Source organism: Colletotrichum costaricense, assembly GCF_030867565.1.
Source record: "Colletotrichum costaricense strain IMI 309622 chromosome Unknown Scaffold_14.1, whole genome shotgun sequence".
Classification (NCBI taxonomy): domain Eukaryota; kingdom Fungi; phylum Ascomycota; class Sordariomycetes; order Glomerellales; family Glomerellaceae; genus Colletotrichum; species Colletotrichum costaricense.
Window position 1 is genome coordinate 772,211 of NW_026848243.1, and position 18,256 is coordinate 790,466.

At 53.8% G+C, this 18,256-nt stretch overlaps 4 protein-coding genes across 4 annotated transcripts; 1 reads left to right on the forward strand and 3 right to left on the reverse strand.

Annotated features, from left to right (window-relative positions):
• Positions 1-785: 785 nt before the first annotated feature.
• On the forward strand, positions 786-1,655 carry CCOS01_12157 (uncharacterized protein; the record flags this gene model as incomplete). The annotated part of the gene is made up of 1 exon (XM_060460306.1): positions 786-1,655. One exon carries the CDS (start codon positions 786-788, stop codon positions 1,653-1,655), a length of 870 nt encoding a protein of 289 aa, XP_060309249.1.
• A 440-nt stretch (positions 1,656-2,095) lies between these two features.
• Positions 2,096-5,347, reverse strand: CCOS01_12158 (DNA polymerase phi; the record flags this gene model as incomplete). The annotated part of the gene is made up of 3 exons (XM_060460307.1): positions 2,096-3,686; positions 3,745-4,144; positions 4,201-5,347. 3 exons carry the CDS (start codon positions 5,345-5,347, stop codon positions 2,096-2,098), a joined length of 3,138 nt encoding a protein of 1,045 aa, XP_060309250.1.
• A 5,879-nt stretch (positions 5,348-11,226) lies between these two features.
• CCOS01_12159 (uncharacterized protein) lies at positions 11,227-11,895 on the reverse strand (the record flags this gene model as incomplete). The annotated part of the gene is made up of 1 exon (XM_060460308.1): positions 11,227-11,895. One exon carries the CDS (start codon positions 11,893-11,895, stop codon positions 11,227-11,229), a length of 669 nt encoding a protein of 222 aa, XP_060309251.1.
• A 3,311-nt stretch (positions 11,896-15,206) lies between these two features.
• On the reverse strand, positions 15,207-18,025 carry CCOS01_12160 (uncharacterized protein; the record flags this gene model as incomplete). The annotated part of the gene is made up of 8 exons (XM_060460309.1): positions 15,207-15,248; positions 15,411-15,454; positions 15,700-15,965; positions 16,414-16,532; positions 16,615-16,656; positions 16,961-17,328; positions 17,431-17,592; positions 17,899-18,025. 8 exons carry the CDS (start codon positions 18,023-18,025, stop codon positions 15,207-15,209), a joined length of 1,170 nt encoding a protein of 389 aa, XP_060309252.1.
• Between the last annotated feature and the right edge of the window lie 231 nt (positions 18,026-18,256).

The window sequence follows — 18,256 nt, forward strand, 5'->3', positions numbered from 1 at the left end:
GGTATCACCGGCCGTCTGCCCGCCCGGGTGTTGGACCACAAAACTGATGTTGCTGGTGGTGCGGCTGGACGGTCTAAAGGGGTGTTATTCCGGGAAAAGCTCAATTAAAGGGTTCTAATCCAAGACCAAGCTAATGATATCTAGCATTCAAAATTAAAGGATAATACAGAGATCTTCGCAAAAGGTGAGCTCTTCTGAATTTTAATTTCCAGTCTACATTGTAAGCCGGTGGGCCTTTTCTTCCGTTGTCATTCCAGCTTGGATCCAAATAGACCCTCCTGACATTAAGTTACGCTCTTGTTGAAGTTGTGTATCATTCAAGTAGGGCTAAAGTCATGGTAGTTCTATAATGACCAGAACCAGTCTTGGGAAAGAACAAAGACATGACGACCAACATGTGCTGTAGAAAGGGAACTTAGTATGACTCGGCACAATCATCTATTTCCTAAACTAATAAGGCTGAATAGTATCACTAGTAAACGTATAGAGTGCTTGTTAGTTGGCTGTGAAGTAAACACTTCCTTCAACTAGACAGATAACAATGTCCTTGTTCCCTCCTATACATTGTTCAAGCAGAACGACCCAAGGTGGTTGCTAACTACCCAAGGCGGTTTCTTGCCTGAAAGGATGAGCTTAAAAAGAGATGATCCATTGTCCAAGTCTCTGAACCCATTATACTCACACCCAACTTCATCACACACCTCCAAACTACCTTGCCGCAAATCCAAATACGTATCCAAATACGCGCTCAGGAGCATACTAGCACAACCCACACTACTTCCAAAATGTATACTTTTAGCTGCTTCGCCTCTCTGCTGTGCAGGGCTCAGCAACGGTTAGTGGCTGACCAAGCTCCGGACTATGTATCCCCCTTGCCTCTATCTAGCGAAGGCTCTCTGGCATCATCTTCCACCTCCTTGCTGAGCTATCGCCAGCTTACAGGGGACGCCACGGTAGGTCTCGGCGAGAACTCAGAGCTGGACGGCTCAGGCTCCATTTCGTCTCCGTCTGAAGACTCGCTCGCATTTGACCAAACCCAGATCGGCGTCTCTCAATGGCTTAGAGAGGTCGAGGCCGCAACAGGTGCTCTGAGAGCCCGCAACCCGGATCCAGCCTCGGCCTCACCCAGTCAGGGCTTGCCTTCTAGTAGTCATGATGGGAACCAGTCTAGATGGTCTCATTCTACAGACTCCCTTGCCCATGAGGGCCCGCCCAATGACCTTTCTTTCTGGGACCGAGAGACCGAATCCGAAGCAGGCAGCCCGCCACCCGAGCCAGCCAGCCAGAGCACCTCTTCTAGTGGTGAGTCGACGCATGGAGAAGCTTCTGGGAATCTGGGTGGTGATGATACAAGGGAGCCTCCCCAGGTTGACTGGGTCACTTTCGGCTTATTGGTGAGCAGGGACGATGGTACTCTTGCCAGGCTGCGCAGAGACGGGAACCCCGACTTCCACCTGCCTACCCCTGCTACGTTGTCGAGCCGTAGAGCTACCTGGCATGGGGATGAGACTGGAACGGCTCGAGCTGTTGAAGTGTATGAATTTAGCCCAGGTGATGCCACAATCGTCCAAGTTGGTGCAAGCTCAGGGGCTGGTGAAATTCCTGTTAGGAACGACCCCAAGCGCCAGGGTGGAGTTTGGGATGTCAAGTTTTGAAGAGTTTCCTTTTGGTATATGGCATGATATTGTCTGCTGGGCTTACTCTGGGTCGAGTTTGTAAGGTCAAAAACAAAAAAAATCATTGGTTGGTGTTCTCCTATTTAAAGGAGCTGGGTGAGTAGGGATCAAATTGACATGTAGAAGATAAGTTGAAAAGGCAAGCCAATTCAAGGTGAGTAGAAAGTATGAAGAAGCGAGAAAAGAAAATATGATGATCTGCGAAATCTGTATGAATTGTGGAAGTTGGGCTCTATGTATTAAATATACTCAAGACCGTGAGCCCAGAATCTTCCCTGTGCCTCATGAGGTCAATGCTTTTATTTTCGACGTGACACAAATCCAGATCTTTGTTCCCATCCCATTCCCATGCGCCAGAAACAAAAGCTTTTGTATCAGATAAAAATCTACTAGACCCCATCTGAGCCTTTCTCCCTCATCTATGTACTCTTTCCAGCACCGCCGGCCGCCTTCTTCTTCAGAGCCTCCTGGTTCCTGCACCACTCGTCCCAGGCCTTCTTCATTTCCAGCTGCGTCGCCGTTGCCTCCTCCACATCCCCAACAATGGCATCAACGGCAGCCCGGTCTCCCTTGCCAGCGTGGAACACGCCAGAAGCAGCGATCAGGCAGGCAGGCACAGCGGCCTTTGCGTGAGACTTTGTCTCGCCGGCCTTGAGCTCAGCATAGACGCCCTTCAGGACCTCGACCGCCTCCTCAAACTTGCTGTCCTCCGTCGACTTGCCGCCACCACCGGACCTCGCCTTGCGCGCGCGCTTCTGGTAGTCCTTGACCAGCTCAAAAGCCCGGTCAGAGAGCGTCTTAATGGTCGACGTGCGGACGAGCTGCAGCAGCGGCTGCAAGATCGCCAGCGTCGTCGGGCTACCCGCCTCGTTGCGCACAAAGATCTCGAGCAGGTCCAGCACGCGCCTCTTAAAGTTGACGACGGACTCCTTGGCGGCCTTGCGCTCCTTCTTCTTGCTCGGCGCCGCCTTTTGACGCTGCTTGAAGACCTCGGCCAGCTTGCCGTCCAGCTCCAGCATGTCGTCGTCGCCCATGTCCGAGTCGTTGTCCGATGACTCTGCGTCTTCGTCCTTGTCGAGGCGGTGGCTGTTGAGAATTTGGCCGAGAGCGTCGTCGAGGTCTGCGAGGTTCTGTGCTTCCTCGTCGTCTGCCTCTTCGTCCGATCCAGATTCTCCTTCGTCATCGTCGTTCTCCTCATCATCGCCGGCGTCAAGAGCATCGAATTCGACGTTGGAGTCCACCTCAGCGTCAGAACCGGCCTCATCGTCGGACTCGTCTTCCTCGTCCTCTTCCATGTCTTCAAGATCCATATCATCGGCGTCGACGTCAAAGAGCGACTGCTGCCCCTTGGCGCTCTCGTCGGCGGAAAGGACGTCCAGCAATAGCTCCAGCGCCTTGGGAGAAACTCTGCTAGTAAAGTAGCCAAACACCCGCTGCGAAATTTCGCGTGGAAGCGACGACTGCTGAGAGACGAGTGAAAGTAAGATCTCGACCAAGAACTCAGCAGCACCCTCCTCGTCCGTCTGCAGGCGAGTCTGGTACTCCTTGAGATCGCTCAAAAGCTGGAACGCATCCGGCTCCTCGTTATAGAGCTGGAAGATGGCAATGGCGTGGAGCAGCGCCAAGCCCTGTGAAATCTTGATCTCGTCCGTCGAGCTCTCGCTAGCGGAGGCACTCTTTTTCATGAGTTTCTCCAACCGCTTCCGTGCTGCGTGAACCTCCTTCTTCATCTCTCCCTCCATACGAATGTAGTCTGGGTTGATCGACTGCACTGCCGTGCACAGGTAGTTGGCGTCCTCAGCTTTGCGAGAGAGCTTTGCAAAGGCTGACTGAAGTCGGCTCCTGCTCAGCTCCGTTACTAGCGAGTTTGCGTTCTCCGGGATCCATATGGGCTTGGCATAGGCGAGAGATGTCAGCTCCTGAAGCGCAGGTTCCGGTGCCGAGGTAGTCAGGCGGAAGATGTATTCAATGTAAACGCGGAGGTCGAGCTTAACCGAGTTAATATCCTTTCTGTGTGAAAGTCAGCATCAAGCACAAGTCATTCTGCGAGGAAGGGGATTCGACGCACGATGTCGTAGAAGTCTTCATGACAGGTCCGCTAAGAACCTGGATGACATCCTCGCCAGTATCGGCTTTCACATGCTGAAGAATCTTGTCTACCGTCTTGCTCTTGGTCATGACATCGAATCGATACAGTCCGTTGTTGTTAATCAGGTTGTCGAGAATGATGCCAGTGGCCTCAGGATGCGCCGCAGAAGTCTCCTCAACGACCTTCAAAGTCTTCAAAGCTGCCCGGTGAAGGAAGCGATCCTCCTGCGATGCCTGGTTGATGAGGCATGTCATCAGGTTCCTGCTGAAGAGCACGTCGAGGAGGTCGTCGATATCGGCGTAGCTCTGGAGCATCTTCTGGAACACTAGGAAGCCCCTGAACTTTTGTCCCTCAGTGGCGGTCTTGGCGAAGAAGTTGTCTGCAATGCCTCGATTAGCTCGGCGCGTGGAAAAGCTGCAACCTTTCGATACTCACCATCAACAACTCGCTTCCAGAAAGATCTGAACTCATCGACACCTGCAGGACCCTTGCGCAGGAAGTGCCGCACAATCAGGTCCCATACGAAGTGCAGTTGCGGCGTCCAGTTGGCCTGCTTGTTCTTGACATAGTTGCCCCTCCTCGATTGCTGTTGTTGTTGCTGCTGCTGCTTCTGCTGCTTCTCCACGTCATCCTGCCCGCTCTCCTTCAGGATGCCCGCCAGCTCGCCCAGGTTTCTCGAAGAAAGGGGGTGGTGGTGCTTCGCCTTGTCGCCGGTAGTCAACTCAGGGCACTGTTCAAATGCGACAAGCCAGATGCCGACACCCTCGGGGGTCTTGGCCCAGCCGAGCTCGACCAGCTGCTGCAGCACCATCTCGACACGGGGACGGTCCAGCTGCGCCAAGGCCTGCGCAACGACCCATCCGCACTGCGGTCGCAGCCAAATCTTCTTGCCGCCCAGCTTGACGAGCAGTCTGAGAATCTCGTTCCACCTGTCGGGGCCCTCCTCTTCGAGAAACAGGATCCTCGCGCGCACGAAGCACTCGAGCCCGAACAGCTGTCCAAAGTACAGGTCTCGCTCCTCCTGTCCTGAGATGTTTCCTCCGAAACGCGTCCTCTCCATCAACATCTCCAGCACTTTATCAAACGTCAGACCAGGGTACTTGTCGCGGCACAAGTTCCTGGGCGGGCCGAGGAGCTGGCTGAGGATCTCGGTCAAGACGACGCTGTAGCCCAACCTCGACGCCGCTCTGCCGCTGGCAAGACCACGGAACAGTCGCCAATCGAGATGTCTGGTCAGACACGCCTCCGTTACGCCCTCGTCGTCGAGAAGGCTAGAGATGATGGCGCCAGCGGCCTCGAGGCGGTCCGTCTCGTTCTCGCTGCTGAGGAGGTCGTACAGCTTCGCTTCGCGAACACGGTCCTTGCCGGTCGAGTTCTCGACAAAGAGCTTCTTCTCCAGCAGGATCTTGGGCAGTCTAGTGCCATTGGAGCCTGTGGCGGCGTCGGCGACATCGTTCGAGTCCGGGGAGTTGCTACCGTCGGCCGAGGCGTCGTGGGAGGATTTTGCGCGCTTGTTGGACTCGGCGGCCTTGAGGGCCTCTCTCTCGGCGCGCTTGCGCTTTGCGCTCGCCGTCTTGGTCATTGTGTAGGATGTTTCCGTTCAATCGCAGACCAGTTCGTTGAGAAAGTGAAATATTAAATTATCATGGAAATTGGCGATGTTTTCTTTTTTTCTTAGGGCGTTCTCATGTCGCAGAGCGCATTCTGTGATCGCTGCCAGGATCTCATCCAAAAAGTTTGGAGCGTAAAAAGTTCTGCCAGACGTTACCGCCCGGCAAAAAAAAACGGCTTTGACTTCACCTCACCCACGCCCCGCCGATGGTGGGGGTCCCTGCAGGTTTCCACTGTTACCCGCGAGGGGTCCACAACTCAATCCTGTGCCAGAAATTGGATGTCACAGTGAGGCGGTGACATTACCTTAATGTTGAGGTAGCTTTGAGAGAGAATTTCTCTCTTCTCATAATACACCCTCCTTCTGCTACTCTCTTAGTTTCCATCGCTTTGTCTGGCATTATGTTGAACCGTAGTGTGCACATCTTGTACTTCGCGGTTTCGGACGTGAAGCTCGCTCATCGACAGCTTCATCAACCGCTCCAGAGTGTTTGTTTGGCCGGCTATTCATTCACAAACATCTGAAACTCGACTTACCACCACACTTCTAATGAGACTTTCAACTTGCTTCACGGTTTGTTCGTGTGTATTGTTCAGTTTCTGTTCCAAGATTGGTTGTGTCATACGGTCGTCACCAGGTCTCAGGCTGAACCTGGTCCTGAAGGAGGACAGAGGAGTGAAGTTACTTTCAGATGATTGAAAGAGAAATATCATAGATCAACTGATATATCATCCATACCTTTGTATCCCGCTAGTGCAACCTGACCGAGTCATCGACGTCGCATCGAGATTCACGGCAGAGGTAATAAACGGAGAGCACGTCCGGAAGGCATATTTATCCATCGATTGAGACATAGAATAAGTATATGCACCATATTCTTGGAAGAAAGAATCAATGATGAAAACAAGAGCACTGAAACGACAATTCGCTGCAGGAAATCTGGGCTTAGAATGGCTCACAATAACTGTGGGTGGGCGGGTGTTAGGTGAGCATATATTCCATTCAAGTATTCTAGGTTGGGACCTGAATCACCGAAGAGAATTGCTCGAAGCCTTCATAGACAATCGAACTGCAAAACACGTCATGAGCAGCGCCTGAAGTGTCTATGGCCTAGTGGAGGAAGGTAATGCCTGGTTTCGGCAAATAACGCAAGTTCGAAGTTGGTAGCCCTACATAATGCCACAGGCAGCTCACATTTCATGATTTGCTTCCTTTTCATCTCGGCATTCCAATGAAACACCAATTTGACGACTTGAGAAAGATGCCCGGTAGCCAGGCCAGCGGCCCTGGGTTTCCCGTAGTAGAGGCTATCTTCGTGAGGGTGACTGTATTGAGGCCGGCGGGACCATCCCGAGAAGACGGAACATGAGATATCCACACATCATCGCAAGTGAAAACTAGAGTTTTATTCCCACTTTAAACTGTCTCACATCCAAGGCTCTTCAAAGAGGGCCCGAGGCTTGATGACTGATTACGCCAAGGGAGAATAAAAGGTGGCCGTGATGCTCCCGGACATCAACGATATACATGTTAGCAGCATTTCAAAGGCCAGACTCGCGATTGAGGAGTCATCCTCAGAAATTCCTCATATTTTTTCAAGAACATCGTAAATTTATATCTATAAAGCCTGGCAGACTTGTACTTCTCATACCGTCGTGTGACGAAGTCAGAAGAAGCATGTTACAGCTCAACTATCCTGAGGTCTGACTGGACAGCGGGTCGCGCATAAAACACCTTCCTGGATGTTTGAACAGCATGATTCGTCTGTTTGACCCCGGTCTCTTCTACTATCGGCATACTGTCGAATAGACCCAGGAGTTCGTCGCCGGCTACGCCTTTCTCTTCTTCTTCATCCTCAACTTTCATGCTCATTGAAAAGGGACTCTGGGTTTGCTTTCTCATGTCCTGTGTAGTTAGACATTCACGGCATGTTCCCTCAATTCGCGGTCTCCAGAATAGGTTTCATGCTGATGCTCTTGGGGACAAGAATCTTTCGCAGCCATGTTGCCGGCTTCTACAGCGGTCCGAGATGTTCATGCGCCTCGACTACATCATTCCAAGTCTGCATGAATTTCCTCACTCTCCAAACACCCTCCTCGGACCAATGTATGCCTTATCTAGCCTCGGTCTCTCCAAACTATATCCCAATTCTTCCATACATGCTTTTGGTAAGATACTTGATGTATAATGGAGAGCTTTCCCTCCGTATGACTCAGCACAAGCGCACCTGGAACCATAGGGACACTGAACATGAAGTCACAACAAGGAGTGGGCAAAGAAACTCGTCTCTATAGGACACCAGCCGAAAGGTCACGCGATACCCATAACGTCTCCCAAGGAACACTGGACTCCTCTTGACGGACTTCTCCTGTACCCCTCAACCGCGTTTCCCACAACTCACTAGGTGACAGGATTGGAAGGAGAAGAGACCCAGGCACACCTTTCACTTCTCCTTGCCGGGACAGGCAACGAGATTTTGCCACACTCACAGCCATTTTGCTCCTGGGGATGAGTGCCAATGATAACCGGAGTGCCAGCGATGATGCTTGTGTTCTACAGTATTCAACAACAGGCTGGTGAGTTAGAGGTCCTGTCGCAAAATCGTCATTTCCTCCAACCTCTCGTGCCGTCGGCCGGTGACCGGAGTCCGGGAGTATTGTTAAATCTGTTCTAGGATTCTTGTGGTCTTTTCGGTTTTCATAAGAACTTGAAAGATATTCAAACCGACCATTTCTAGATCTCCTTTAACAGCGTTCATTAGCTCTTGTGATATATTCCACATGGAATAAACAGCACTTGCAGGGCAGTACTCTCTTACAATGCACTCTCTATATATTATACAGGCCTTGGATACCACATAGAGCAAACACTGGCTACACTTCCACACGTGAGACAGATCTGACATTTTATAGAGGGAACTTCGGCCCATTCGTAACACAGAGTCTCACGGGACGCCGATGATATTACAGGCATTCACAATACCGGAGTCGTCTCGCTCCTCCTCCAAAACCAGTCCGGACAGATACCTTAAACCCGCCCAGTCCACGACAGCTGGATTCAATGGCAGCAGATAGCAATATAGCTATCGACACCGGTATCAAGGATGTAGAGGTTCAGCCAAACCCACGTCTGCTATAAGATCCAACCGCCGTTGAAGTAATTCAGATCTCCCACCAACCAACCGCAATCCCAAATCATGCAAGCCAGGTAAAGAACCCCCAACGCTGATCCAAAGTCACCTTCCCTACCTAAGCACTACCGTTTCCCCTAAACCTCTGACCTGTAGTCTCACGATATAGCACCGCACTTGACCACACGAATTCAGGGGCCGGGATGGCAACAGAATCAACGGCTTCAGGGGCAAAGGGCAACGGGAACAATACTGAGAAACAACAACCACCCAATCGTAGTCTAGTTTGAAACTGCTGATCAGCCTCCAGTAACGGGAACTAGGCACCATCTTCTAGAACAATCGATCCCCTATCCAGGACAAGTATACAGACATCACGGCGCCAAAACCAAAGCTTCGCCCCTCTACGAACACACCTCACCAACATAGTCTACGAACACCAGGCTGAAGTCGGCCGCCGGGCTCTCTCTCCGTCTTCTCAGACCCTCCTCAGAGTGCGCCAGCCGCCCACGCTGAAGATGCTATTCCTTAGATCGCTTGCTAGATACTTACTGATGCTGATCCAAGATGGTGCTACCAACAAGCCGCCTCAAAACCACGCCGAAAGAGACTCTCGCCCTCCCGTTGCCATCGTGCCATCTTCCACTCGCTCCCGCTTAGTTCAGGGGGGAAGCAACGTTTGGCTAAACCCATCAGGTCGTCGTCCATCCATCGTCCAGCCTGCCGCCATTCCAAAGAGCCGCCCCGTCACGCCGCCACCTTTTTTGTTCTTTGTCTCAACCCTCGTGGGGGGGAATGTTAGGATGTTTTAGCTCGGAGGGCGCCATGCCCGTTTTATATCGACTACACTTCCCGTCCACAACAGCATTACCTACTTACCTACTCATATGCCTTACCAAGGGGACTAGTCGGGAGAAAAAAAAGGCCTCCCGACTTGAAGCCAAACGAACACGCCACAAACGCATGTTAGTCGAGCGGCGCCGTCACCGAAGAAAAAGAGTCCGTCCCTGCGGGACCGCAAGCCACCCCAGATCCGACTGTCAGACGTTCGACGGAACTACTCAACAAGTCGAGACGAACAAAGAAAATATGAAAAAAGGGTCTTGTACCACGCTCAGCGTCCCTGAGAAGTAGGGGTCTGCCCACCTACATACCGCATCAACCGCAATGGCAAAACGGCCACCGGGGAGGAATGTTGCGGACATTAGGTCGCCGCCGCCATCAGAAACAACTTTGCACCAACGCGGACTCTGAACGGCGGCTCGGCCGGCCGGTCGGTTCATATCGGCGCGGGCGTGGCGGTCTCGCCCGACCTGTTTCGCTGCTTGTGTAGCCTGACAAACCTGGGCAGTGGGAGGCTGGGAGGGGGAAGAAGAGGATGTTTGAGGTCTCGGGGATGTGGGGGAGGGGAAGAAGAAGACAGCCAAGGGCCCAAAGGCTCCAGAGGCGGCGAGAAAGACAAGCGAGCACGCAAAAAAGACCCTGATGTTCCTGTAGCCGTCGCGGGAACCGTGAACAAGCCCATCGGACAATTGTTCGCCTCTGGAGGCGCGACGTGGGTGGCTCGAGGCTAGGGTAGCATTCGCCTAGCAATGCGCGCGGAATCACTGTGACTGGCGAGTTTCGGATGCCTTGTTGGTTTGGGACGTGTGAACATCGTTCAAGGCATTGCGTTGGCTCACACTCTCAGACGCAAGAACGGCGGTGGAGAGCCTATTCCGGAAGCTCGTTCATCCCGACTTGATTCTGTGGTGTTGGCCCAGCTGTTGCCGTTGCTAGCAGACTGCTGCTGCTGCTGCTGCTGCTCCTCCTCCTGCTGCGACATGGACCGGGGAATGGAAGAGTCAGGTCAGACCCGTCGGTCAGACGGGCAACAGAGCATACGGGCCCGGCTCACCGGGTGATATCGTTCGTTTCAGACATCGGTGCGGGTTGCCCTGCTTCTCCAAGGCATAGGTCGGTTGTGTCGGTAGCTGCTATGGCCGGACAATTAATGAGAAACTATCAGTCCCCGGTCCGCATGCATGGCGACATGTTTCGACCCAACTTTGGATCTTCGTATCGCATTAACCGAGAGCTGAGGAATCGTTCATCAACCAAGTGGGTGAGGTCTTGGGAGCTTGGGTGCTTGGGAGCTGTTTGCCCGTGGTTGCTGCGCCCCGAAATAGAGCTCCCCTTGATAGCGAAAGCGGGGAACCCAGTCCCAGAATCCCATGCTCTCCAAGCAAGTCCAGAGTCAGTCTCAGCCCAGCAACATCCAGTGGTTCCGGGGTCGACGATTGAGACTGTAAGATAGAGAGGTTCGAAAGAGGGGTGAAGGAAGCATGAAAGAGGAGCTCTATCCATAGAGTAAACACCCCCTGCGCTGACACCAAGATCCTTCGCCAGCCTTGTCATCATCATGGTATCGTCAGCAGTTGCGAAGCGGCGCCTCTCTTGTATTGACCCTCACAACCCGGGGGTCATCTTGATGGATTCCCGGCTTCAATGATGTGATGTTATCCGCAATTCGTAGCCGCAGAAAGAATGAACGAAAATCGGAGTTCGTCCGTACACGACGAGCCATGCCGAGGGATGCCGACTCCACTGAGCCCCCAAACCTGAGCTGAAGCTCCGCTCGGACGTTCCTGGTTCCTGTCCCATCAGCACGTCCCATTCGAGAACCTCTCCCCCCTCGTCGGTTTCTTCCCTCCCTCCCCCACTACCACAGCACCAAACGTCAACCTTGAACCAGGTTCGCCCAACCGGACCGTCCAACCAGCTGCCAAACCGGGATGACGGCGGCTAGAGACGTCACTGCTGGAGACACCATCCTTGTCGACATCACGTGAACCAACACATGACTTCGCGTTGAAGCTAGGATCCAGAAACAGGGTCTGCAGGGGCCCATTGTTGACATGAATCGCGAAACCGCAGTTTGTAAACAAAGTGCCCGCCAACGAGAAGAGAGAGCGAGGAAAATTCCCCTCACTTGAGTATGGAGAGTGGCTTGCTTCCCACCCGCGGTGCAACGCGCCCGCGCCGTCTGCACCCGCTTTCGTGCTTCACCATAGCCGTACCAACGATGACGAGACAAAGAAAGAGCTCCATAACGGCCTAAACGGCACCGTTTGTCCATTGGACTGGGTCCAAGGCTAGAGACGATCCTCAAACGTTCAGCCAGAGACGAAAAACGATGTGAGCAGGATTTGAGCGACGACTCTCTGCTTCTCCACGTTATCCATGGTGGGCCGCGTAAAAGGTGTTTGATCGTGGTCTTGGAGGGGTCAAGGGGCAAAAGAGGGGAAGCAGTGATGGCTCTCTCTGTGTGCGCAAGTAAAGCTGAGGAACGGGAGAGGGGAAGAGGAGGGGCACGGAGACCCGAGGGAGAGGGAGGGGACAACGCCATCGCGGATTCTGTCACGCGGCACTGACTGATGTGTCTATACCGGGCGTACGACAAGGCTTGCAAACCTTCTATCAATGTCAAATTCAAGCTGAAAGTTTGGCTCTGACAGCTCCCGAGTGCATTGGGACGCCTCATTGGATTGTTTCCGATGCCTGTCTTCCCTATCATGCAGGTAATCTTCAATAGCGCGAGACGGCCTCATCAATCCAAGGCATCACGGCCTGGTAGCGCCGAAGGCCAAGTCTTGTGCGCGCGAATAAACAAACAAGGCGAGCCATCCAATCCTGTTTCTCGGTGGCATCTGTCGCTCTCTCTCGCCTCCGAGTCGAGTCCCCTCTCGTTTCGGTCAAGCTTGACCGACATGTTGTCGTACGTGTGAGCCATCTCTCTAGTGATTGGCACTGTTTCCGGTTGTTGATGGGTACGGGGTCGCTGTCGATGCGGCCCTGGCACTGGATCCAGTATACCCATGGTCGTGATGCTTCGAATTGTGCAAATGCTCCAGAAAAGAACGATGTGACCGCATGAGAATGACGGCCCGGCTAAGCAGGATCTCGATACACGACGGCGAGACGAGCGCTCTGCCTTGGGGGAGGGGCCGCAGGCCGGGGGGTGTTCTTGAATCTTGACGATCACTGCCAGGCTTGACCCCGAGAGGATGACGTCTGTTTTAGAGCCGGACTAGACCGGCCGCAGGTGATCGGGATGGGAGGTGCGTGATCGATGCTTTTTTACATCGAGATGGCCGATGGGGGGGTTCTCACATCGCCCTCTACGTCGCCGCCCATATTTGTACGAAGTTCGGATACGCAAGCTTGACTTGTTAGCCTCAAAGTCATGGATGATGGCCAGACCTTGTTTTTCTCGATGTGTAAATGCCGGGTGAGACCATGTCTTGAGGCATGGGAAGATGCCTGAAGACCATGTTTTTGTTGTGCCCATTTCTTCTCGAATTTCCTTCTCGCGTCTGATGAGTCAAATCGCGATCGGGCTATATGCGTATGTATTATCGCAACCCAATCAGTAGTTGTGCGGCGTGCCTCCAACCAGCTTATGTCAGTAATTCTCCGACCGCATTGATGGAGGAGTGGCGTGGTGGTGTTGGGGTTTCGGTCGCTTCTTGGTCCTGGCCCGGGATCGGGCGATGCTGGATACCGAGTATTCGGATGATTCATCCGCATTTTGCTGTTTGAGCATCCTCATCTTACACTCTCAAGGCTTTCAGGAGTTGGTCCCGCTGACCTGTTCGTGTTGAACCCTTGTTGGCGTGAAGCTCGTGCGATTGATAGAGCAACGCGAAAGGAGACTCATCTTGTAGCACCGAGGATGTTCTCCATGGCGCCAGGCATAACGCCGTAGCTCCGACTTTCGTCACAAGGTTTGAGGCGCCCTTCTGAATAGTTCCAAGGCGGCGGCCCGTCATCAGATCAGACAAGCTCGACATGGCAATTTGCGTCAGCCACACTCACTGTCAGTGATCATTTACATTCCTCCACCCGCCTTCACCGACGGCCAAGTGCACTTGCCTGTGCACCCGCTTGGACTTGAAGCTGTCGACTCGCAATCACGATCCCAACGCCAGTCGCTAGTGCGCCAATGGCAGCCGGTGGCTTGGAATCGGGAGGATGAGTGGGCTGTGCGTAGCCTCTCGCTCGTAGTGTACCCGTCCGGTAAAGTGTCGCGGGGTTCCAGGGCTCGGTGAATAGGGACGCGACCCATGGACGATTTTTTTTTCTCTAACCAAGCAACCGTAGATTAGGAGCGGAACAAGACAGGGTAGGCCGGTCAATATCAACAGGGTTGACGATGGCATCGGCCCTTTAAGCGAAGTCCAGAGCTATATGACCGTTTCGTCCATTCTTGAAATCGTGAGCCTCATCCATTGTTGCGCAACCCCTGGCGGGATGGAATTCTTCAATCCTATTTCGAGACGCCCAGGTGATCAACATGGTCATGCTCACGGTCAAGGTTGGCCCAAGGCCGAAAGCCGGCTTGTCGATCGAGCTGATTTTTTTGAAGACGAGCTTTCCAAGAACAGTCCAAAGTAAACAAAAGGTCCCCTACAGAGTAAGACGGCGGGCGTCTCGAGGGAGCCGGGGATGCTGCATGGTGGTCACCAACGAGAGGGGTTCTTCTTTGGCCCAAACCTCTGTGCACACGGAAATATGACAAACATGCCTTTGGCCGGGCCTTGTAAGTGGAGCTCTGGAGCTTCAAACCAGGATCCTGCCGTTGCTGATGTTGTCATGTCGTCCCAGAGGAAAACGAGAGGCACGAGAGCCTGTCTCGCCTGTATCGAGAGCTTCTTCAACCCCACTTCGTGAGTCGTGAGTGCGTAACTCGTCCTGCAAGAAGCTGGAGCATCTCACCGTCGACAGCCGCGGTCGCCGGGGGAGCTTCGACCCTGTGGAAGCTAGGGCGGGCCGGCCAACACGGCGGAGCATCAGAAACATGGCTGTAATACTCTGGAAACCTGGACTGCATGCAGTAGCTGCAGCAGCTTGATGCAGCCCGGCCATCTGTCCGCAATGCAAAGTGCAGCTCTGCATCCGAGGTATCCATCTTCATCGACTATCCATCCAAACGTATCCGTGGGTACTGCACAGTTTCTGCATCGAGCTCGCATACGCGCATCAGCTATGCAGCACATCTGCAGCCCGCCGCGCGGTAGTGTGCTCTGTAGGCGGGGGAGCATATGGGACTGGCGCCCGAATCTTTGCTCGTCCCGATTCCCCTGTTGCTTCTGTTGCCCCGTCGAACAAGTCTACGAGACGCAGAAGGATCCAAACTGACTGTGTCCTTGGAGACAAACACCGGCCGCTTCTGCGACCATGTCGCAACTCGGATAACCACCATGCGACCTTCATCTCCCCAGCCGCCGGCTTCGGATCGGCCTGACCACTGAGCGAGATACACGTACCGACGTGCGATAAAACCAATGTCTCTATCGCTGTTCCTCGATGCACGGTGCTCATTGTGGAGATGAAAGACTGAGCGTGCCGCTTCACCGCCAGCCGGTCTTAGACAGACTTTGACTGGCATCTGGCATCTGGCAGCCTTCAACACCCGTGCCCTGAACTCAAGTGTCGCGCCGTCAAATCCGCATCATTCAAATGCTTGACCAGCGCCGCTGATGTTGGCGTCGCCATTGATCACAGGGCAAGCTGCCATTCGCCCGTCTGTTCGCCAGCCAGTCAAGCCAGGTAAGCCAAGACCCAGGCCTAGACCAGCTGGATGGATCACTATCAGGGAGTCGACATGGACAACCGGGGCAAGACTCGAACTCTGTTGCTCTGTCAGAACGGTCGTTGTCAGTCGTCATCTCGGTGCATCGCCTGGTCCGGGTTTGGTGTCTGCTAATATTCCGAGCTTCAGCCCCAGCCCCAGCCCCAGACCCAGCTCTAGGCCGAGCTCGAAGCTTCAGCAGAGCTCTAACGAAGCTCTCTTTCTGTGTGTCTCTTTTCTTCCCAAGCTCCCCGAGCTATTACCACGCACCAAGCTCCATCTGTGCTTACAGTGTATCCACTTGCCTTCCGAAACAGGATGCTCTGTAAGCCAGCTGTGCCAGCGCCGCAAGAACAGTGTCTCAGCGCCCGCTAGACCCTGTGTTTCTCCCAGTGACCGATAGCGAGCCAATTGCAACGCCAAATCGGTGTGAACAAGAGGCTCTGGCAGGTCCAAACTGTTTATTCGAGGACCGCGGTCGGTTTGAAGTTTGGGTTGCACGGGACGATGTGGCAGTGATAAGCAATCCTGAGGTTCCCAGGTAGGTAACGAGAGCGGAGTCTAGCCCAGCACGCATACATACAAATCGCACGAGACAGAAGCCGGGGCCAGGACCGGGGTCACGTACTGGGCCGATGGGCGGGGGAAAGCGAGGGACTGCCCTAGGCTTGGCTGAGAGAGTTGAGAACTTGAGGCAGAGCGGCCGAGAGCTCTGGCCAGTCGCGATGGCGGAGATGGAGGTGAAGCCCTGCGAGCTGCCGATGCCCCCTTGTCGGACCCTAGTCAAAGCCCAGCTGATCCCAGCCGATCCCACGTCTTCAGCCCAGGGCCGGCCCCGTTGGTTGCTGTGGGGAGAAGATGACGATGGGGGTTTTACCGGGTCATTAATGTACGGAGCACTTCTTTTTTTTCCTTCGAATTTTCTTCCTGTCTTCGGAACCTCCTTTTGGTCGTTGCCGGATCATTGCTGAGATCCGCTTTGTGGAGGCAGGGTCTTTCGAGCAAGTGCTGAAAAAAAATCTTTGCAGACATGCTCAGCTATGTTGATGGGTTTAGTGTAAAGTCTCACGACGCGACTCCGTACACTAGCCTATGTGCCAGATCTGCCATTTCTCGGCTCTTGTCGTACGGTGCGGTAGAGACCGAATAACTCGGCAGGGCCGGTTTTCCTCAGGCTCGGGCCCCGTTCGCTGGCCGGACAGCTGGGCCGTCTAGATTCGCTCGGAGTGCATCAGGATTTCGAGATGGAGGATACGAGCAAGGTCACCGCAGATGCTCGACACCCAAATCTACGTCATTGCTGGGCTTGTGATTCCTGCAGCCCTGACGTTTTGACCTTCTGTGCATGTCACTGATGCGGGCCATTGGGAGGCCATCTCGAGGTCACCAAGGAATGCTGTTGTCTTGTGTATCTGTAGGAAGAGGAATGTAGACTGGGTCCGAAAAGGGTATCACAGCCAAGGATCTACGTCCCGAATTAGCGAACAATTGTACAGTATCATCCCCATTGATGGCTTGTTTGTCGACGGGATAAGCCTGTGAATAATTAGCGGCCAACAAGCCACTCACGAGTTTTTTCGTACTCCGTACCAGAGAAAGGGGGAAAAAGTCTGACATGGCCCATAGTCACCACGCCATTTTATTCCAACCTTGTCTCAAGCAAGACCCTTCTCGCAGGCTACGACCCGGCAACCGAAGAATGCAGCAAGGAGTCGTTTAGGGCCCTGAAGTCTCACTTCAGATGTTTGCTGACGCCCCGGAAATGTCATCGCCTGTGTCGGCCGCAGCGGATGTGCCCTGCCTGCAGCGGCAACATCAATAGGTCTGGATTCGGGCATACTGTGTATGCCTCCGGGGGCGTGGTTGCTTGGGAGCACCAGGTCCGAGTAGCAAGCTTGGTGTGCCGTGTGGCCTGAACGGTGAACCCAAGCTGAAGGGATGACGAGACGGGCAAGATTCGGGAGATCATGGGCGTGGGAGCCCTGTCCAAAGCCGCCAGGCGTTTCCGTTTCTGCCGCTGCTGTGAGGTAGCCTTGCCAACCCTGTGTCCAACATGAGGATGGAGGTCGTGGTCCGGGGTCTTCTGGCGAATGAGGATGGAAGCATCACGATTAAGGTGCAGGAAGCGGATGACACAATAGGCAAGGCGGCGCCTGATGTAATTGCTGGCTCCAGACCCTGAATGCTGGTAGGCTAAGCAGCCGGTTGCTCAGAGCAGGGGATAAAAGTCAGTGAGTTGGCAGACAGGCGACAGACGGGAGAGACAAGCCGCTACTATCTTGTCTCTGAATGCTGTGTTTGTAGCCGTACCTATGTGAAAGAGTACATACTCGCACGTCCAGTGCACTGCCGAAGTATTAGGAGGTGCTCTGTAGTAAGACACACCCTGGACAGGGGACAGCTGAGTAGGGCGATACGCCAACTCACCGCTCATTTCCAGGCTCGCGATGGTCACTGGCGGTGGTGTTGGTGCTGAAGTGCGGCGTTGTCAGCGGTGCTGAACTTGATCTGATGGTTTCCCGCGCCGGGCGATGATGTAAGTCGACGGCCTAGGCCCACTTCTGCCAAGTGAGGTTTGCTAGTGCTAGGCAGAGAGGCATTTTGGAGGTGACAGTGTCCAGCTGGCAGGTCGGCTGGCACCTCAAGCAACCTCGTGGACAGTAGAAGCTGACTCTGTCGATTCGGTTCGAGGTTCGTGTGAAGGGCGCTTAGAAGTTGGCTTCTCGGATAGCCTAGCGCCAGCCTTCAGCCACACGGGGGCCATCGTCAACTAGATACCGTAGTTCACAGCCGGGGCGACGGTGAAATCAGTCTTTAGTTGATGGAAGGGGGGAGGGGTAAAAGGATGACTGCGGCCGTTGGGGGCAAAAAGGGACGAGCGGACGATGGCTTGCAGTAGACGCATGTCGTTGCCATATGGATGGATCACGGGAGGCGCGTGTAGGTGGTCCTCTGCACGTAGTGTTTCCCTGTGCGCGTCGTTTGGATCTCGGATTACAGTTCAATGGACCGGTGGTTGACTCGTATCTAGAGAATCCTCAGTGATTTCCGTTGGAGCTGTGCCATATTCGATGTGCTGTTGTCGTCAGGGTACTCGAGTCGGACTGGCATTGGGATTGCGTCTGGCTTGTTGCAC